The 22733-nt window shown below is 35.1% G+C and overlaps 2 protein-coding genes across 2 annotated transcripts; one reads left to right on the forward strand and one right to left on the reverse strand.

Annotated features, from left to right (window-relative positions):
* Nucleotides 1-7676: 7676 nt before the first annotated feature.
* On the reverse strand, nucleotides 7677-8717 carry LOC113779452. Its single transcript, XM_027325032.1, has one exon. It carries the CDS (start codon nucleotides 8715-8717, stop codon nucleotides 7677-7679), a length of 1041 nt encoding a protein of 346 aa, XP_027180833.1.
* Nucleotides 8718-21089: 12372 nt separating this feature from the next.
* LOC113779453 lies at nucleotides 21090-22175 on the forward strand. Its single transcript, XM_027325033.1, has 2 exons — nucleotides 21090-21532; nucleotides 21647-22175. The coding sequence occupies exons 1-2, from the start codon at nucleotides 21090-21092 to the stop codon at nucleotides 22173-22175; spliced, it is 972 nt and encodes a 323-aa protein (XP_027180834.1).
* Nucleotides 22176-22733: the final 558 nt, after the last annotated feature.

Raw genomic sequence — 22733 nt, forward strand, 5'->3', positions numbered from 1 at the left:
TCTAGAGAGTGGATTCTATTGGCCAACCCTCTTTAAAGATGCCTACTCATTTTGTAAGTCATGTGATAAGTGTCAAAGAGTAGGTAATATTTCTCGTAGGGATCAAATGACCCAAACCCCAATGATTTTTGTTGAGATTTTTGACGTTTGGGGTATTGATTTTATGGGCCCTTTTCCTTCGTCTTATGGTTCTCTATATATATTGCTTGCTGTAGACTATGTTTCGAAATGGGTGGAAGCAAAGCCCACTCGTACTAATAATTCCAAAGTGGTTGCAGAATTTGTCAAATCTAACATTTTTGTCCGCTTTGGAATGCCTCGAGCAATTGTAAGTGATCGGGGTACCCATTTCTGCAACAAGACGATTGCTGCGCTTTTCAGGAGGTACGGTGTCTTGCACAAAGTCTCCACGTCTTACCATCCGCAGACAAATGGTCAGGCGGAAGCATCGAACCGGGAGATCAAGTCGATTTTGGAAAAAATGGTTCGACCTGATAGGAAGGACTGGAGTGTGAGACTTGAAGATGCCTTGTGGGCATATAGAACGGCGTACAAGACACCAATCGGCATGTCTCCTTACCGTTTGGTATTTGGGAAGCCATGCCACCTCCCTGTCGAGTTCGAGCATAGAGCATTTTGGGCGGTCAAGCAATGCAACATGGGTATCGAAGAGGGCGGAATTCAAAGGAAGCTACAGTTACAAGAATTGGAGGAGATTCGCAACGAAGCCTACGAGAATGCTGTGATTTATAAGGAGAAAAACAAGATTTTTCATGAATGAAGCCTACGAGAATGCTGTGATTTATAAGGAGAAAAATAAGATTTTTCATAACCAACAGATCTCTAGGAAGACGTTTGAATGTGGACAAAAAGTTCTACTGTATCACTCCAAATTGAAGTTATTTCCAGGTAAGCTACGTTCTCGTTGGATTGGTCCCTTTGTTGTAACAAATGTCTTTGATTATGGTGCAGTGGAAATCCAGAGTCTAAATACGGAGAAGAAATTTGTGGTGAATGGTCATCGCCTCAAGCCATATTATGATGAGGTTCCAATTGAGCGGGTAGAGATGATGCATTTGGAGGACCCAATTTGCTTGGTTTAAGCAAATTATGAGCTATGTCTAGCCAAAGACACTAAAGAAAGGCGCTAGTTTGGGAGGCAACCCGAATATTAGTTTTGTTATTTCTAGTTGTTCTTCTTTTGCAGTGGGTCATTTCCTCGTTGGGTAGTATCTGTATTAATATTTCCTTCACTGAAATCAGGAAGTGAAATCTTGGCGTGCCCACGCGGTGTTGGTGTCTCCTGAGATCAGAGGACGAAGACCAATCTTAGCGTGCCCACGCGGTGTTGGTGTCTCTTGAGGTTAGGGACGTTTCGTAATCTTGGCGTGCGCAAACACATAGTGTTTGTCTCTCCTGAGGTCAGTGGATGTTTTATAATCTTGGCATGCCCACGCGATGTTTGATGACCTGAAACATGAAAAAAAAAAAAAACCAATCTTCTATTATTATTATTATTATTATTATCTACTATTCCTATTCTTATGAGTATTATTATTATTATTCTTATTATTCCTATCTTTAACAGAAAAAGAAAAGATTATTTTCTTTCTACAAAAAAATATAAAAAATTAAATATAAAAAAAATATTAAATAAAAAAAAAAAAAATTCCTCTTCTCTTTTCTTTTTCTTCTTTCTTTCTTTCTTTTCTTCTTTCTTTCTTTCTTTCTTTTTCTTTCTTCCTTCTTCCCCGCTGCTTTCTTTTTCCCCTTTTCTTTTCTTCTTCATCCGCCGCCGCCTCCAAGCTCCACTGCGCCCCAGTCCACCGCCTGCCGCTCTGCTCCACAGCCGCGCGCCGCACTTCCCACCGCCGCGGCTCCTTCTCCCTCGCCGATGATCTGCTCCAGTTTCGCCCACAACCTGCTCCAGCCGCCGCCACCTATTCCAGCTCTACCACCGAGGAGCTCCACGGCGCACGCGACCCTCCTCCGCCTACTCCAGCGCGCAGCCCAGGCCCAGCGCTCCTTCCGCCCTGCAGCCCGTCGACGAAGCCCACTAGCCACCACCAGCGGGCCGCGGCTCCTTCCCCCTTGCGCGGCCACAGCTCGCGAATCCCTTCTCCCACAGCACGCGGCCTTCTCCCTTTTCCCTTGGCGGCGCGTCATTGGCTAGCCCAAGGGCAGCCGCCGCCGCCATCGTTCCTCACTACAGGCAAAATCTCAGGCCAAAGCCTACAACCCCGGCCGGCGCCGCCCGCAGCTCCTCGTGCGCTGCAGCCGTGCGACGCCGCACCTCCCTCAGCAATAGCTCCAAGTTCCAGCAAGCTCCACCACTAGCTCACTCGCAGACAGCCGCGCATCACCACCTGTCAGTTTTGACAGTTGGAGGTATTATCTTCTCTTCCCCTAGTTAGTTGAAATCTCTGAAATCTGTGGTTGGATTTCTTGTTGGATACAGCAGGGTTGTAGTGGGCATTTTCTAGGGTAAATTTTGGGACTAATTTGGGGGTAATTGCTGCCATCTGTGGGAAATTTGCTGATAATTATAGTTGAGTTAGACTGCAGCCAATTGCTTCTGGATTTAATTTTCGCTCATTTTTGGCGCTACTTGGGTGTTCAAATCTGTTTTTGCTCTCTAGGTTGGTTATTTGATTTAATTTCTCCCTCTATACTCACCAGTGGTACTGGTGAGGGTAGTTGTTTAACATCTCATAATCTGTGTTCTAGATTGCCTAATTCAGTGAATTGTAACTACTGGGCATTTGTGATTGGGTCCACCCTGTGAGTGAGTGGTTGGATAGAGCAGGGGGTGATTTAGTTATTTCCTGGGGGAACTGTTTGGACAAGTTTGAGTTTAATTGCTGCCAAAGTGGGGGTATTTTCTACTATTTGTTGAACAGCTAGCCCATTTGCTTTAATTTTTCCCTGTGACTCACCAGTGGTACTGGTTGAGCACTTTAGCCTATCATTGTTGCTGTTTTTGGAGATACTGGCTTACTTTCAAGTTTCATTTCTGGGGGATTGTGTCTCATTTGCTGAAATTTGTGTCCAATTGTGGGTGAATTGCTGCGCTTATACTTGTTTATTGGGGGCGCCCGTGACGCTTATATTTGCTACTCGGTTGTTTTGGTTTGCCTGTTGGTCACCATGGTGAAGTCTCGATCTTCTTCTAAGTCTAGGACCCCTAGGACTCCTCAGCCCCCTCCACCCCAGCATTCCATTCCCGTCTCTGACCCCTCGCACGATCCTTCCTGCTCTGGGAGGCGGGCTCGTCTTGGGCGACAAAGAGGCGTCCATATCTCTGACCCTGCACATTTTGGGGGTCATTTGGTTTTCACCGGGGCAGCCGACAAGCGGCGCTATGAAGCGGCTTGTGAACGACGGATTATTCCTTGTCGTTATAGGGACCCCGCCACCTTGGGCCTTCTCAATATTAGCGTCCCCTTTCACGATTTGATTGAGGCCATCGGGTGGCGCCCCTATTCTCGTATAACTGACCTCCCAGCCTTTGTTGAATTGGTTAGGGAGTTTTATGCCACGTTTGAGTTTGACCTTCCCACTAATTACACAGTTTCTACCCCTGATGTCATCCGCTTCCGTTTAATGGGCCAGGATTTCCACCATTCCATAACCGACTTCAATCTGGCCTTTGGTTTCATTGATCCTGCTTATGCTGAGTCTAGGGAGTATGCCGAGAGTGCATGTGACTATGTCCAGCCGTTTTTCTCCCGCTATCGCTTTCTTTGGGATGATATGTCTGTAGACAGAAAAAACTATGACCCTCGTCTATCAAAGGGGTCCTATCTGAAGGACCCGGCCTCTCGCTATATCCACCGTTTTTTGGCTTACAGTTTCTCGGGTAGGCGAGATAGTTCGGGCGTTTTGTCTAAGCCAGAATTTTTCTTTATATGGTGCATGCAAAACAATATTAAGGTTAATCTTGGGTGTTGGCTCGCGTCTCAATTCAAGTCCATTTTGCCTAAAAAGAAACGCCCCTTGATTCTTGGGTCTTACATTACTCACTTGGCGATTAATTTGCATGTACTTGATATTTCTAACCATAACTTGCATATAGCCTGCCAAATGGAGCCTTTGGATATCCCGTGCCTAGAGAAAATGGGCTTAGTTCGGGAGGGCGACAATGGTTGGGAGGTTGTTCCCCCGGGACCGCTACGCCCTCCCCCTCGATCATCCTTTGCCAGTGCCTCCACGGTGGGCGGCGATCCTGGACCGTCCTCCTCCGTTCCCCCCCATTCCGGCCATACGGATGAGGAATGGAACCAGCTACGCAACACAGTCGAGCGGCTTGAGATTCGGCAGAAACACATGGACGTTAACATTCACAATATGGCGCAGAATCTAGCGGCATTTATGCAGCAGGCCGGGTTCCCTCCGCAGTTTCCGCCCAACCCCCCCTTGTCTTGACGACGTCAGGGAAGTACCGTTGCCCCTTCCGTTTTCTCTGCTATTATATTATCACATTGAGGGCAATGTGTCCTTTAGGTGTGGGGGGGTCGGTTTGGGTGCTAGATATTTTCAATTTTTCATTTTTGGGGTGTTTTTCCTATGTTTTTTGTTTAAGTGTTGTTTTTCTGTTGAGGTGTTGTCCCTTTAGTCCCTTTTGGGTGTTTTTCCTTTTTTGTTATCTTGGTGAATATTTTGGCAGCTCACTTTTTCATTGCTAGTGGTGGTTTATACTATGAATTGGGTTTTAGTGGCAGGTAAGAGCATGCTTTCTTGGTGAATATTTTGAGTTTAACGACTTGGTGCAATTTATGGCTAACTTGTTTAGGCAATATAAATATTTTGCCGGCATTGTTGTGTAGTTTGGTCTCCTGTCGACCTTAGTTCTCCATATTTAGGACATGACGCGGGCTATGATTTGTAATTACTTGGTATTTTGGTGTTATTGGTGAATAACGTATGGCTTTACTCCGCTAGTGTCGCCACCCAGTAACCGGGGGTCTTCACCACACGTGTCGGCTCTCGCGTCAAAAAGTGGCGATATCTATGAGTAAGTGGTCCTGGAGCTGTGAAAAGTTGAGTAACTGGGCTCTTTCATCTAAAAATGTCAGAGTTCACGTCAAAAGACTTGAATAGCTCGGGACTAAGCATTATTCGTGCAATTTATTAAAAAAAAAACAAACAAAACAAAAAGAAAAAAATCAGATGTGGAAAATTGAGTTTATGATCATGTTGGCCTGCCGATCCTTGGTTCGCACTGTTGAGATTTTGGTTGTCAGTTGACTGAATTGCTGACTATTGCTAGTTAATATTTGAATTTCCTAGGTGAGTTAGCCATGAATTGGACAGGTCTAGGAACTTGAGAGCTAACCGGGAGGGATATGTCTTGACACTTAGCCACTAGATCTTCATTTCGGTATAAGCACAGCTGGCAATGATATTGTTAAAGCTGGCCATTGTTGGGTTGAATTGTTCCCATGCTTGAGGGCAAGCATGATTCAGGTGTGGGGGGAATTGATAGGGTGTCATTTGTTAGTAATTTTTATTAGTAATTTTCCCTTTTATCCCTGATAAATAGTGTGCTAAATTCTGATATTTACTCATATTTGGTATATGGACTTAATTTCAGGAATGAAGCAGAAAACCACTAAAAAGGAAGGACTTTATGGAAAATAGGGAGACTTCTAAGGGCTTCAATTCTTGGGCCCTTGAATTGGTGGGGGACCACAAGCTAGTGGAAGGCATCAAGTCACTTGGGGCTCCCAAAAGAAAGCTACGGAAAGAGACTTGGGGCAAGAAGTACTTTGAAGGCTTTGTCCACATGTGTGGGGACCACCTAGATAGCTTGAGTCTATCTTTTTTTTATTGCTTAAATAGGGATAACGTAGAGTAGCAGGGACATCTCTAGTTTTAGTCTTTTAGTGTAGTTTTAGTTTTTCCTTCTTTGGACTGGCCTCTGACACACGCCAGGTGTTCGACAAAATTCCCCAACGGGAAAAACACCTCTTATTCCTTACTTCTTAATAGAAAACGCTATGCCTTTGCAATCCATTAATTCGTGTGGTGATTTAATTATGCGGCGTGGCTAAATCTTCCATCTAGTCAAGGGTCAACTCGACGGCGCAGTCCCGAAAATCTGTGAGATCTAATTAGTCTTCACGTGTTCCTTTATTTATTAATATTTGCACGTTATCTGCTTGAATTTTCATGGGATTATTTTATTAATTGGATGTCAAGGGCCCGATGTTCAATGTGATTTATTAATCTCGTGCCAATTTAGTCAATTAAATCCGTAATTGTTTGATTGATTAATGTTAGTGGCAACTGGTGTGTTTACACATTAGGGGAACGTGCAATCTAATTTAAATAACCCTCGTAGCGTGTTATTGGTTAGGGCTAGGTTTTTCTAGTTATTAATGCAATTGGAAAATTAATTCCTACGGTCGTACCTAGGAGTACTTTTCTGGTTAGAGGTGATTAATGGTCGTACCTTGGTCATCTATAATTTAAGGAAAAATTGGTCGTCAGACTATAACTAGCCTATTAATACATTAAGTGAACCTCTCTTGCATCAATGATCGGATGATTGGACTGTGCCTGAGTAGTTGTATCCTTGGCTAGAATTTATTTATTCTTGATTTAATTCCTGTTTTACTTGTGCTAGTGATTTATTTATTTTTAATTAAATTGTTTAATTGTTTTTAGTTTCATTCCGGTAAAATCCCCCCTTACCAATTGGACTTTAAAAAGAGACAGATATCCCCAGTCCCTGAGGAGACGACCCTACTTGCCACTGTCTACTATTTAGTAATTTTTGTCAATTAATTAATTCTGGTATATCGGGTTAAGCAAACTCTTCGGGAACAGGGTGAATCAAGTAACCCATTGCACACCTAGAGTCCCTGCTCCAGTACCTAGGATTGATTATTGACTGCTTTTAGTGGTATCTAGGTTCTATATTTATTATTATTATTGCACAGGCGGACGACCTGTCAAGCAAGAGCAAGATAGCCTTTAGATCTAACATCAGCTAACAAAGCTCTATACAAAAATGTTTTTCCAATACCACCTGGACCATCAATGAAAAAAACACCAGGTTTATCTGAGTAAATTCTCTCAGATATGATTATGAATGCTTTTTTCTGTTTTTCATTGAGCAGGTTAATTGAATTTAAGTCAGTTTCTGAAATGACAATGTTTCTTTCTGCTCTTAATTCTCGAGTTTCATTCTCTACATTTTCATAAGAGAATCCAGTGGGAATCAAATTATATGAATGTATACTTTTTCCCATGGATTGCAAAAAACCATCAATTTGTTGCAGGACATTTCTTTTCACTTGTGTACATGTCATAGCTGAACATTTGGCAAAATCTTCTGACATAGAAGAATCAAAATTTTGCCACAATGCCTTTGGGTCATTAGGACAAGAATAAACCAAAAGTGTTGCAAAAAGGCGCCTCATTTCATAGGGCATATGAAAGAGTGAGGCTTCTTGTAAACAAATTTCTTGGCTGTTATCATTTTGTAACAAGCCTCGAATTAACGCTACCTCTTGGAACGTTTCTACTTGAACTCCATTAAAGGTTCTCAGGTCATTAAATGAAATTGGACATCGAACCTTTGATAAAAGTAATCTCAAGTAGTATCGTTCTCCTTCAGAAGGATGAGTAGTCATTATTCGCCCTATTGATTCACCTCTTTCTCTCAATTTCTAGTATTTTTGCTTAGGTAACCAGACAAAATGATCAGGGAACTCTACATAAGTACAATTTAGATCCTGAGCTGCTTTATCTGTCCTATTCATGTAAAAAAATTCAGTGAGCATTGGTTTTTTCAAATGATAGTTATTGACAACATTTTGAAGATTAGCTGTTTTTTTGAAACTCATTGGCTGATAATTTTCCAAATGCAATTGTAAATGAATAATAGCTGGCTTTATTTCACTCATAGAAAATCTAAAGATTCTCCATGCTGCCTCAAGTGGAGAAACCCACCTAGCTGATACATATTGTTTAATTTCATCAATTTCTGAATCAGGTTTATTATTTACTACACAAAAGTTAGTTCTATTATGACCTTTATAGATATACTTGTAAATGTATTTGACTGCCTTAATTGTAAAACACATTTCAACATTAAGATGGCAATCAAATTTAGCCAAAAGATATGGATTGTATGGTACAACCCATCTGTTATCTAAAAGAGCTGATTTGATCTTAATTTGAACTCCATCATCTCTCCTTCGATATTCAGGATATGCATTAAGAGTTTGGATAGTTTCCTCACAGAAATTTTTAGGAAAATTATTCTTGCAAGTTCCATTTTTTCTCATGCATACATTTGTTGGATCAAGTGAACCACATGGTCCATGAAGCATATGTTTAATAACCAAATTATATAGATGCTCGTTTTTCTCTTTATTTGGTATCTCAGCACAGACAATTTTATCATATTCATCAGGAGTATACATCTTGAATTTTGACTTTAAAATTAGCAAGAAGTGTGCATGTGGCAGTCCACGTTTTTGGTATTCAATGACATAAGTGTAAGCTGCCACTTCACCAAAAATGCATTTTTTCAGAAGTTCATCTTTAAGCTGTTCTAACTTAGCATGAAATACTCTAGCAAGCAAATCTGGTCTGTTTTGTGCCTCTTCTTTGTCTATTAAGTGTTCTTTTATTTCTGGCCAATTAGGATTGTAAGTCATGGTCAGAAATATATCCGATTTACCATACTTCTGTACTAATGTCATTGCATCCCTCCAATAAATGATGGCGGTAATATGATACGTTGGCCAACATTAGATGCTTGACTCTCGCCTGATCCTAAAGCATCTATTATGCCTTTCAAGAACTCTCTCCTAATTTCCTCTTGTTGTAATCTATAGAAGTCAAGTATTTGTGTCTTAAGCTTCACATATTAATCAACAATATATTGTTGTAGGAGGCGAGCAAAATGTAATAGCCAAGATTCATCATTGTCCCTAATCTGAAGTTTATAACACATTAATATGTTTTCCATTGCTGTGGAAAAAATAATAGTACATTATTAAATGTGTAATCATAAATATTAAATAGGTAAAATGAAAGATCATGGTATATAGTTATTATACTAACCATGTTCTTCATTTTGGATTAGTTGTTCTACTGTAGCAGCATTTTCAGGGGAAATGAAATCTGCTACAGGTTGCCTTTTTTTTCCTTTTCTTCCATTTACTTTTGCTCCTTTCTTTGGTATTCCTTGGTGCCAGCCAAGATCACCAAAAGGAAAAAGTATTGGATATTGGAGTGGATCATAACATCCATAATAGTATTGTATATTTTTTGAAGTGACACTATGGGTATGAACTCTAATATCACGCCTACTGGTTTCTCCATTTTCTTGCCCCTCAACCCACAAGCCTGCAACTTGTGAAGTTGTTGGTCTATTATAGACTCTTTGATCAACACCAGGTAGAGTTTTTAACACAATGTAGTAGTTATCTAAATTAGGTATTGACAGGTGTCGAACCTGTGCAATAATAATTACTAAAAAGTCCTAATTACCACCTCAATTAAATAATTATAAAACAAATCCAAGTACTGGAGCAGGGACCCTAGGTGTGCAATGGGTTACTTAATTCACCCTGTTCCCGAAGAGTTTGCTTGATCCGATATACCGGATTTGTCTATAAAAAATATTAATTTTGCATACAATGGCAAGTAGGGTCGATTCCACAGGGAGCGGGTAGGAAATTATTTCTTTCCAAATTAGTAGAACAAAAGTGGGGGATAAATAAATAGAATAAAAGTAAAATAAAAAAATAAAAATAAAAATAAGGCGAACTAAATTCAGAACTAACTCACAAAGCACAATTCAATAAAAATAGCAATTGATAAAAGTTCTACCCAAAGGATCAACTGCTCAGGCACGGTCCAATTAAATGCTCATCGATGCAAAGATATTTCACCCACTTTTCACTAGGTTGGTTATAGCTATCAATAAGCTCTGACAACCAGCTCTTCCTTACTTTTCCGACAGTCAAGGTACGACCATTGACTGTTTCTCTAACCGGATAACAACCCTAGGTACGACCGTAGGAATTTAATTATCCAATTGCATTAAACCTAGAAGAATCCAACCCTAACCAATAAACACTCTAAGAGGGTTTATTTAAATTAGATCTTGCGTTTCCCCATCATAAAACCAATTATGGTGGTTGCCACGGGGTGTCAACTAAATGAACAATTACGGATTTTATTTAATTAACGTGGCAGTAGGCTATTAAATTAAATCAAATACCCGGCCGTTGATATTCAATTAATCAAATACCCATGAACAATTAATTCAGGAAATGCACGAATAGCAACAAAATTGGAGGAAATAATGAAAGCTTGATTAGATCTCACAGATATTATGGACCGCGCCCTTGCGTCAACCTTTGGGTAGAGGGGGAAGTTAGCCGCTACTCATCGTTTCAATCCCGCATGATTTAATTGAATTCATTCAATTATTTGCCAAGGAATTGGGAAAGAAAAATTAACTGCAATAACAACCGAAAAGGCCCTGCCTTCGTCCCTGCTTCGGAGTCCCAATTACAAAGCTAAAGCTACGAATGAATTGTCCAGCAGAAAAGTTGAAAGTCAGATGAGGGAAGCGACGTCTAGCGCCTGGGAAAGAGAAAACTAAAGCTACTGTTTTTTATTCAATGTCAATCTAGCTGTCTAATTTGCTGCCGAAGTAAAAGCCAAAAAGAAACGACGGAAAGCGTCTGACAAAAAGTAGAAAAAGAAAATTAAAGCTAAGGTCCTCCTCTTTTGTGAATCCTGCTTCCTCCCTTCTTTATAGCCGCCGCACAAGAGAAAAATCAAGGCCAGAGACGTCTGGAGCAATTCAAAAAGCTATCCCCTTTTGAGTTTTGATCCCACGCTTCGGGTTCACGTGGACCACGGTCCGTCTTTCGGTTTCGTCCACCTTCCAAGGCGTGGCCACGCCCTGGGACGACAAGTCTTCTGGAAATTTACCCCGTTATATCATTTTAATGCTAACCACCTACAATTCACACAAATATCAAATATGAGTGGAATTCCCTTTCTTAGCACCATGAATAGCCAAAATTAAAGCAAGATGACAGTGCAAAACGCGCCAAATAACGGCTCTATCAGGTATCTCTCTTAAATTTCTAAAGAATTTTGCATATGGGTTAGCCTCAAGAACTTGCATAATTTTCCTAATCACAGTTTCGGATAGTCTAGGACAAGCTGCTAATCGATTGTTTACTTCAGTTTCAAAGTCATTGAAATATAACTGCAAGTTATTATTATGACCATTGCTTGAACTGAAATCATTCAAAAAGTGATATACCTGTCCTTGAATTCTAAAAGTGTAAATTCCTTTACTCGTTTTTGATAAATTCTGATCAGCTTTAACACCAAAGGAAGTGAATCCAAAATGATTATTATATGTTCTAATAAGAGTTCTAAAAGATTGTGCCTCTTGTGAAGATGAAGTTAATAACTCTTTAAAGATATCTGGAATTTTATTTTGAGCCAAAACAACTTCACCATCTTGACAACAAAAATATGCTGTGTCAGAAAAAAACTTCTTGGCTCCGCAATGAGGACAATCTAGTTGGGTTGGTAGGATATCAGCTTTGTCAGGAATTATATCCAACAAAGCTCTTCCTGTTTTGCACTTTCTTCCTAAAATACAATTATTTGAGAGCATTTAGTAATCAAACCATTCAATTGATTTTAATGGCAGTGGAGAAAAACATATTAGAAAACTTAAAAGTATTAACTCTAGACCTGGCTGAGCTTTTTTGAGAGATGATTTGTGATGCTTCGAATGACATCGAGAACTACGCTGAACACCAACAACTGAGGAACACTCATTACCAATTGTGGTGCTTGTTTGCTTTTCAGTTATATTTGTAGAAGCAATTGATCTAGACTTTGCTCTCAATCTCTTCTTTTTCCATCTAAAGTAGGCGTGTCTTCTATATTCTTTCTTATTTATCACCTCTCCAGCATAAATGTCAGAATATTCAAGAGGCCTGTTATTATAAGATATAACTGGAGTAGTACCTATTATAGGTATATGTCTATTCACAAAGAGGGGAGGAGTATAATTAATTAGTTGCATGTCTAGACCTGATATTTCAGAAGAAACATTTCTCCCTTTAACATTTGTGACTTGCTCACTCTGAAACTAATTTTCTATAACAAATGATTGCTCATTGCAGTTAACTTGTGATGAACTAGCAGGCTGAACATCAGACAGATTGATTAAAGATGAATTGATTGGGAGCAAAGAATGATTGTCAATAGAATCAGAGGTATAATGAATTCCTCCAGTATTTTTTGAAGGAAACCAAACATTTTTACCTCTGCAGTCATTCGGCAGAATTAGGTTCCTATCGATGTGATTTTGTGAAGCACATGTTTCAACAAAGTGGTTTTCACGAATGTCATTCTCACAGTTGATAGTAAAAGGAGAATATGGCTTATAAATAGAAGAATCGAGACTAAACTTCATATGCTCAGTCAGCATATTTAAGTTTGTCTTTTTGTTTCTTTCCAACATTCTTAGATCAGGGGAATCATCAAACATCTCATCTATCAATCTAAAACCTGTACTAAATTTTCTTTTTTTTTTTTCATTTTGGAACACAAAAAATCAAAATCTAATTTTACTATAAACAAAGCAAGATGCTAATCCAAAGGCACTCAAAATGACAGAATCAAAGCATCCTAGAATAGCTAAAACTAAGTAATATATATAAAATGACAACCTTAATAAGCCAAAGGACAATGATACTAAATGATGTAATTATTGAATAGATAAGCAGCTAACAGCATCATGCAACATTTGAAATAAAAAACAGAGGGAAAAGTAAACTATCATAGCATAACATCAAACACATCGCATTCCTTAATTAAGAGAAAGCAATAAACAGAGGCAACAACAGTGAAAAAAAACTTGCAGTTCAAAATAGAAGGTGATAAAATAGAAACATACCTATATTTTCTTTGCTCGCCTGAATGTTGGCAAAAGTCCGGCAGCATTTGAAAATAATATAAAAACAGAGAAAAAAAGTAAACGTAAGCTAATCGAAAAAATAGCATCATAATTATTCTTTTATGTATAATATCAAACACATGGCAGTCTTTAATTAACGGAAGGTAAGAACATGGCAATAAATATAAATAAATAAACAGAAGGTAAGAACATTCATCAAACTAAAAAATTGCAACTTAATATGCTGACTGAAAAATTGACAGAAACTAAAATTAGTTGCTCAAACTAAAATTTGCAGCTCAGTTATCAAACTAAAACTAAAAAATTGCAGCTCGAAATAGAAGGAAAGAGAATAGGAATTACCTAGATTTTCTTCGCTCGTCTGCTGAATACCGGCAAAACTGGGAAACAAAGGTATATATAGAGCTGGAAATAGTAAGTTCTGAAAGCTGTACCATAGATGATAAGTCGGTAGAACAGCCATCCCTAAAATGAGCTGATTTTGGGGAAAAAGAGATTTGAGTGAGTTGTTTTTTGGGAAAAAAGAAGAATTCACGCGAATGTGGATGATTTTTTGAGAGGCAATCGAAAGGAAGTACAATTAGTTGGTGGAAGTACAATTAGTTGCTCGAGGAATTGACAGAAAATTGAAGATTTTGCAGGCTTCTAGATTTTGGGGGAAAAAATTTTACTGACCTAATTTTTGGGGCAGGACAAAAATTCACGTGCGTGTGGAGGATTTTGTGGGTTGCAATCAAAAGGAAGGACAATTGGTTGTTGAAGGAATTGGTAGAAAACTGAAAATTTTGCAGGCTGATTCGACGGGAAGAAAGCGGCTATTTGAGAGAAAGAAAGAGGCTACTCGGCGGGAAAAAAGGGAAAGGGAAAAAGGGGGAAGGAAATTCTGGTAAATGAAGAAGAAGGAAGCTCGATGACTAATAAGACCATTAAGCTACTGTTGACTAACTTACATCATGAGTCATCAGTCATACTAATCATGCTAACAGGCAGGAACATTACTTCTAACGGGTATGACTGCATTAATTTGTATAATTATATAATTAATAATATAATGTAATTCAAAACAGCCCATGTGATAAAAAAATCCACAAATAGTCTACAATTATTGCATTTGACCAGAAAATTATCAAAGAGATATTTTCAAATATACAAAAATAACACTAAATAGTTAGCAACTATTTAATGAGCTAGTTTTCATAAAAAGATTCAATTGACCTTTCAAACCAATTAAAAACCAATCAAAAGGAACAAATAAAAATAATTATATAATGTAATTCAAAACAACCCATCATGTAATTCAAAACAACCCATGTGATAAAAAAACCCACAAATAGTCTACAATTATTTGCATTTGACCAGAAAATTATAAAAGAGATATTTTCAAATATACAAAAATAACACTAAATAGTTAGCAACTATTTAATGAGCTAGTTTTGATAAAAAGATTCAATTGACCTTTCAAATCAAATAAAAACCAATCAGAAGGAACAAATGAAAATAATTATATAATGTATTAAATAATGTAATTCAAAACAACCCATGTGATAAAAAGGTCCACAAATAGTCTACAATTATTTGCATCTGACCAGAAAATTATAAAAGATATATTTTCAAATATACAAAAATAACCCTAAATAGTTAGCAACTATTTAATAAGGTAGTTTTCATAAAAGGATTCAATTGACCTTTCAAACCAATTAAAAACAAAACAAAAGGAACAAATGAAAATAATTAAACCATTGTTACCAATTAGCCCCTAAATAGTAAGGAACTATTAAGACCTTTAATTTCAAGACCAAGGCTCAAATAGGCATTCTCACTCTTTAAATCCCAAAAATCAGAAAACAAACTCCTTCCTAACTCCTTCCTCTAACAATATATTGACACTTGGCATTCAAGGGAGAACTTGAGTTGTTCTCTTATCTAGTAGGTAGATATAAATATTTGTAATTAACAAGGTACACCATGTCAAATCAATAAAAGTTAATGGTAGGTACTTGAAAGTGTCCTTTAGGACAGAAGAGCTAGAAACCAAAATGAAATGAAGGAGATCAGTAAATTAATCACAAGATGCCCTGAACTTACGAGGAAGCCAATTACTCCAATAATACACCATATTTTATATATGGGAATCTACAAGTGGTGGAGTTGGGTGAAGACTCTGCTGATGCAATTGTTGGGTTCCAGGCTTCAAAATAATGCAAAGATGATAGTATTGAGTTGGAGGCAGCTCATTCCAGTTGCGATAGCAAAATGCTGTTCTCTACCGGTATCATTCAGTCATTTGCAGTATGATTATGGTTATTTATTAGTGTGAACATGCGTGATTGGAATGAGCATTTGTTTATTTATGCAGAAAAAGTGATCTTGTTAACTTTATTTTTTTTTTCTAAATAGCAGCTCGCACAAGTGATTGCGCTCTATTTTATTTTATTTTTTGGGTAAATTGTGGAAGATAGACACATAATTAAATCGGCATACCTCTAATCATTTACCTACGGTATATCTATATGAGGGCAAATTTCGGATCACATGCATTAATGCTAACAATAATGATCTACAATACTTAACAAGATATATCATGATATATGTGTTATAATCTTGTGTTTCTCTCTCTTCTATTGTTACCTGATTTTTCTTTCCCTATCCTTGTTTTTGTCTCACCATCTCCCTAAATGGTAAGCCATTTAGATATGTTGTGATTTTCCTGTCATTTTTTTAAAAGCAATACTCTAGTTTTAAATAGGAATCTCCAAAATTTTTTTAGTAGGATAGAGTATTGTACACCAACTTGTTATTTATATGGTATTGCAAGTATTCAAAACTCTAAAGGAGACCTTAAAGGGGCAAAAGCAAAAAAAAAGGGAAGACCTCATGACTCATGAGGTCAGTTCAGGTTTCTGAATTATTCTATCAAGAGTACAGGATAGCAGCCAAAATTGGAAAAAAAAAATAGAAAATTATGAATGAAACGCAGAAAGGAACCGAGAAATCTATAAATTACCTTCAAATGTCAAAAGAGTGGTGTTTTCCTCCTACTAGTGCACCCCACTCTTTTTCAAATGAATGGTAGATATATAGATAATTGCAATGCTTTTCCGGCTAAATGAGACTTTACTTTATTACTCTTATTATTATGTTTTTCTTTTGGTCAAATGGTGTCGTACTCAAATAGAGAGGAATTTTCCAAGAAATATAAGGGTTCAAATCTTATCTATTAGAAACCAGCTTCCTTGATTTCAGTGAAGGAAGTTGATTAGAGATCCCCTCTTCATATTCTGGTTTTTAACAAAGTGAAACTTAAACATTTGCTAACCCTTTCATTAATAAAGAAAAAAAAGTCAACCAATCGTTCTTGATTGCCCACATGTTGCTAAATCTTATCGTCAGCATCAGTTCTTGGTTGCCTGCATAATTCTAATCTTTTAATTTTGCAATTAATTACACTAGCTGGAAATGAATACGAGTTCCACTTCACTGCTAAAAAAGATTATTAGCAGAAGTGAAATTTATTAGCATAAGTTATTTATAGCCCATGATCCCATGTGCAATATTGCAATGCAACATTGGGAATTGGCTAGGCGAGAAGACGGAAGAGATAGAGAAATAGATAGGGAACAACCAGAATCCCCATTTTCTAGAATGAGAAATAGATATTTTTGTCATTCAGTAATATCAGATTGATTAATTAGAGTTACCAAGGGTACATTTGGCATCTAGAATAAAAGTTTTGAGAACTTATTTCACATATAAGTACTAAAATACTAGTAATTAAGAATGTAAACATGTAAAGGGTTATTTCCACAACTCTGCCACCAAACATGTAAAGGGTTTGTCTATTTGCTGAAAAAAGGTCTATTTGGATTTTTTTTTTTTTAAAAAACCCAAAAGGTTTGTGGTCGGAGTTGACGCCCTTAGGAAAGCGGAGATTATGACAAGAAATTGCAAGAATAAATGCTTATTAACAAATACCATAGGATTTCGAAAGTAGTGGGATATGACAAAACAAGAGAGTGGCATGTAATTAATTTGGACGGACCGGTAGTATTCCCGTTTTGTAATTAATCCTTGTAAAATCAAGTGTTTAATATTTATAAAATATTATCCTTTGTTGGAAAAAGAAAAAACAAGAGAGTGGCACATAATTAATTTGGACGGATATGGCAATAATGCTTCCATTTTAGATCAAAACTGATAGGTTATAATTTGTTACTACATTTATAATTATTTTTCCCCTTGATTTTAGCCAAATATTGTTTTAATTGTCGGATTCTACTTATATTTGATTAATGGTGCCAATTGTAGGAAAAGGGGCAAAACGTGATTAAAAGTGGCAATTTTCCAATTCATTGGATGGTGGCACGTTTGGGGTTGGTTTCCAAGCCCGAGTCGAATTCAAGGCAATTTTTGAAGGAAGATTTTGAAGATTTTAATCTTCATTATTAGTTTTAATATTGGATTAGAAAACTTGGGATATTTTCTTTTATGGTTTCTTTTCCTATTTAGGAGATTAGTTTTATTTGCTAGTAGATTTCAATTAGGAAACAAAAAATAATAAGGGAAGCTAGATTCCCATTTGATTAGGACTTCAGCCAAAAAAACATGAAAAAGAGCCGTGACTCTTTGGGGAAGAGGGGAAGGCCGGATCCCGCGTGATTAAGAGTTGAAGGCAGCAACAAATTCGGTTCTTCTTCTCACGGCAGAAATAAAAAGAGCACAATTGCTTTGTTCTTATTACTTTTTCTTTGGCTAGTTGGCCGATTTGGCCAGTAACAATTTTGTAAGATTCGGATAGCTTTTTCGCATGGTTAGTTCTCCATTAATGGAGGACTAACCTCCTACTACTAGTCAAGGGGACAACTGAAGATTTGGTTCAACAATTACTGTGAGATCTAATTTATTTTAATTGCTTCCTTAATTTATTGGTATTTATATGTTTTCTGCTTTTAATTGTCATAGCTCGTGTTAGTGATTGAATAGATGCGCAATATTTCATTATTCACATAGACTATTTTGCTAAATAGGGATAATTGAATCCGTAATTGTTCGTTATCTTTATCTCAGTAGCAACTGGCGTAATTGGGTTTATGTCAGGGGAACATACGATCTAATTTAAACAAACACTCGTAGCGTGTTTGTTAGTTAGGATTGGGTCTTTCTAATTATTAATGCAATCTAGAAATTAAACCCTACGGTCGTACCTAGGGTTGTTTTTGGGTTAGAGAAATAGTTAACGGTCGTACCTTAACTATCGAGAAAGTAAGGAAATGTTGGTTGTTTATCGCGTGTATGACAACTATAACCAATCTATTAACAAATGTGGGATTATCTGTGAATCAATAATCAGTGCCTGAACCATTTATGAAGTGTACCCTTGGCTAGAGTTTTCCCTTAATTATTCCTCTTAATCAATTATTTTCTGCAGTTAATTTATTTAGTTAGCATTTAATCCAAAACCCCCCATACCGTGGACTCTAGAAGAAACGAATTATCCCCAGTCCCTGTGGATTCGACCCTACTCACCGCTATATACAAAATCTGTATTTTTCTCGAGTAGGTATTTATTATTGCACAGGCTCGACAGCCTGTCAAAAACATGTCCCCTATTTGACTTGAATCTATTTTTTAAGAAAAAAAAAATTTGCATTAGTAGTGTAAAACCAAAAACATATATTTAAGAAACGTATATAGATTAACAGAGACGACAGTCACTTGTAATGGACCGAGTGATGCATGCTGTTAACAAGAAAAAAAAAAGTAATTTTATTTTCCTTTCGTTTCCTTTTTTTCCCTATTATTTTGCAATTTTTTTTTTGAGATATGAGGAAAACTGAAAAAAGGAACAGGTTAGATAATATTGAGCAGAAAAAAGCATTGAGACATCGTCTGAGAGTACAGTATCAATCTTGAGATATTTATTCTTAATTAAGGTAATCAACTATGCGTTTAAATAGTCACATTTGCTTACATCTCAATATAAAATATCAGATAAATTGTTTTTCCTCTCATAATTTTAGGCCTAAAACTAAGTGTGTTTGGATCCCTTGTTTTTGGGGTTGTTTTTGAAAAACTATTTTTCACATTCCAAATACTACAGTAAATGTGTATTTCCAAAACAACTCCAAAAACACCATATCCAAACATTATATGGCTCCGTTTGGATTAGCTGTTTTTGGGGTTGTTTTTAAAAAACAGCACTGTAGCATTTTGTTTTTGAAATACAAGTCCGTTTGGATTAGTTGTTTTTGGAGTTGTTTTTCAAAAACTATATGAAAAACTTTTACTGTAGATGTTTTTTGGATTATTTTTAGAGGTATTTTTAAAACATATTATTTGGTATTTTTATAATTTATAATTTTTATATTTTTATTTTTATATACATTTATGCATTTATAATACATTTATAAATATTTATAAATAAATATATTTATATATTAGCTAAAAAATATATAAATGTATTATAAATGAATTATATTATATATAATAGATAATATAAATATATTTATAAATATATAAGTGTATATTATTATAAATGTATAAATTATAAATGAATATTATATAAATGTATAAATTACAATTTATAATTTATAATTTTTATATTTTTATATAAATATACATTTATACATTTATAATACATTTATAAATATTTATAAATAAATATATTTATATTTATATAAAAATATATAAATGTATTATAATGTATTATATTATATATAATACATAATATAAATATATTTATAAATGTGTAAGTGTATATTATTATAAATGTATAAATTATAAATGAATATTATATAAATGTATAAATTATAATTTATAATTTATAATTTTATATTTTTCTATAAATATACATTTATGCATTTATAATACATTTATAAATATATATAAATAAATATATTTATGTATTTATATAAAAATATATAAATGTATTATATTATATATAATACATAATATAAATATATTTATAAATTTATAAGTCTATATTATTATAAATGTATAAATTACAAATGAATATTATATAAATGTATAAATTATAATTTTATTAATATATATTAATATTAAGTATAAATGTATTAATATAATTAATATAAATGTACAAATGTATTAATATTATGTATAAGTATAAAATTAATATTATGTATATTAATATAAATGTATAAATGTATTATATTATATATAATACATAATATAAATGTATATTATAAATATACATTAATATATATATATTATGTATAAATGTACATTTATATAAATGTATAATATATATAATATATAATATATGCTATATTATATATATAATTTGTATAATATATAATATTCATATAAATATATAAAAATATTTATAATATGTATAAATAAATATATAAATATTTAATATATATAATATACATTAATATTAATTATAAATATTATAATATTATAAATATGGTGTTTACATAATATTTCAATTTGTAATATTTATTGTATATTTCATTATATAAATATTCATATAATATATAATATATAATATATAATTTTCAATTTGTATAATATATATAATATAATATACATTATTACATTATTACATATTATGTATATTATATATTATACATAACATTATTATACACAATAATGTACATAATAATATTATACATTAATAATGTATATATTATAATATAATGTACATAATATATTATGTATAAATATTTACACATTTATGTATACAATATTACATATTATGTATATTATATTATATTATGTATAATATACAATATTATGTATAATATTAATTTATATAATATAATATATATAATTTTTAATTTGTATATTTCAATTTATATTAATATAATATAATATATATATAATATACATAATTGAAATATACATATGTAGTTTAGGGTTTTGTTAAAAAATCAGGGAAAAAAAAAAGAAAAAGGGTAAGAGCTCCTTCATCAGTGTGTACTCAACATTAATTGGCTTGCCTTTTTTCTGTTTTGTAAATGGAACATGTCTAATAATTTGATGACTTTTTAGCTTTGGGAAGCAACCTGCATGTCCAAAATTTTCAGCAATATTAGTGGCAGAGTTGTGCCAAAAAAGGATCGAGTTGGTGCAGGTGCAGCTTATGATGCAGACTAGGCCTTTTGACTCTGAGCCAGTCACGCAAGAAAGAACTCTAATCAAAGAATATGCTGAACTATTGCAAGCAGAGGAGACCTTATACAAAGCAAAATCCAGAGTGCTGTGGTTAAAAGAGGGAGATAAAAACACCTCCTTTCTTCATAGAAAGATGAAAGCACACACTGCAAAGAACAAGATATTGGCATTATATGATGATGAGGATGTAAAGATCACAGACTATGCTGATCTCTGCAAGGAACAGGATATTGCAGTGTGTGGATTTTATCAAAAGCTTTTTTCTCTGGATTATCTCTGGGAAGCTGACTATGAAAATAGAATGTGGCAATTTATTAATCCTGTACTTAGTAGTGAGCAATGTGTATACTTAACCGCTAGAGTTACTCTTGAAGATATCAAAAGAGCCATGTTTCATGTTTCAACTGAAGGATGGCAAAGCACCTGGACCTGATGGATATGTTTCAAATTAAATTGGAATGTGGTTGGAAATGATGTGATCGATGCTATTCAGTATTGTTTTACTTTCATGTATTATCCGCTTCATAGTACTGTCCTCACGTTGGTGGTGCCAAAAGTTGAAAATGCTATGCACATGAAGAACCTTAGGCCCATAGCGTGCTGCAATACATTGCACAAGTGCTATTCTGCCATCTTGACCAATAAGCTAAAGAAGGTTATTCCTGAAATTATCAGCAACACACAGCGTGCCTTTGTGAAAGGCAGACACATTCTTGATAATGTTCTCTTGATGCATGAGGTGGTGAGGGATTATCACAGGAAAGATGGATCACCAAGAGCTGTCATAAAGATTGATATTATGAAAGCCTACGACGCCCTGAATTGGGATTTCTTATTTGCTGCTATGAAGCTATCGGGCTTTCCTGCTAAATTCATTGCTTTAGTGGATAAATGTGTGACCATGGCCTCCTTTTCGCTTAACCTAAATGGATCAATGGTAGGATACTTCAGAAACGAATTGGGAGTGAAACAGGGGGATCCTATATCCCCTTATCTGTTTCTAATCGCTATGGAGATATTCACAAAATTACTGAATTGGAACATTGATAAGTGTTGAAATATGCCAGCTTTTCCTACAGGTTTTATCAAATTGAGTTTGATATCAAAAATTAGTTATTAGAAAAATAAGGATATTTGTTAACAAAAGATCATATTGGTTTGTTAACAGATATTTTAGATAAGATTTGCTAGTAGAAGGAGATTATATTTTGTTGAGATTTATAGGATAATTGTTAGATGGATATTTTGCTAATTTGTTTCATGTAATCACTATAAATAGTGAGTTGATGAATGTAGAACAAAAAACTCATTTTTTATCTTTAATACAAGTCTCTTATAAGCTTTTTTTGCAACACTAAAGTGTTGTTTCTTAGTTTATGCCCCAAAAAACCAACAATAAGAATGGATTCAACCATCACCCCAAGTGTCAAGAACTTAAATTATCCCATCCCATTTATCTTTTGCTGATGAAATTTTTATACTTACTGCTGCTACAAGGAGATCATTTCAGTTGATTCAGACAACATTGCATGAATACGGTGAAGTGTCCAGCCTCAAACCAACTCTACACAAGTGTCAGATATATATGGCTGGTGTGAGTGACGATATGTAGATT

The sequence above is a fragment of the Coffea eugenioides genome, chromosome 8 (assembly GCF_003713205.1).
Source record: "Coffea eugenioides isolate CCC68of chromosome 8, Ceug_1.0, whole genome shotgun sequence".
NCBI lineage: Eukaryota > Viridiplantae > Streptophyta > Magnoliopsida > Gentianales > Rubiaceae > Coffea > Coffea eugenioides.

What these genes read in the sequence shown, in the direction of transcription:
- LOC113779452 (XM_027325032.1), bottom strand. Translation starts at nt 8,717, where the DNA reads ATGACATTAGTACAGAAGTATGGTAAATCGGATATATTTCTGACCATG.
- LOC113779453 (XM_027325033.1), top strand. Translation starts at nt 21,090, where the DNA reads ATGCAGACTAGGCCTTTTGACTCTGAGCCAGTCACGCAAGAAAGAACT. An exon ending in CATGTTTCAACTGAAGGATG is followed by an intron (nt 21,533 to 21,646) that starts GCAAAGCACCTG and finishes TCCGCTTCATAG; the next exon opens with TACTGTCCTCACGTTGGTGG.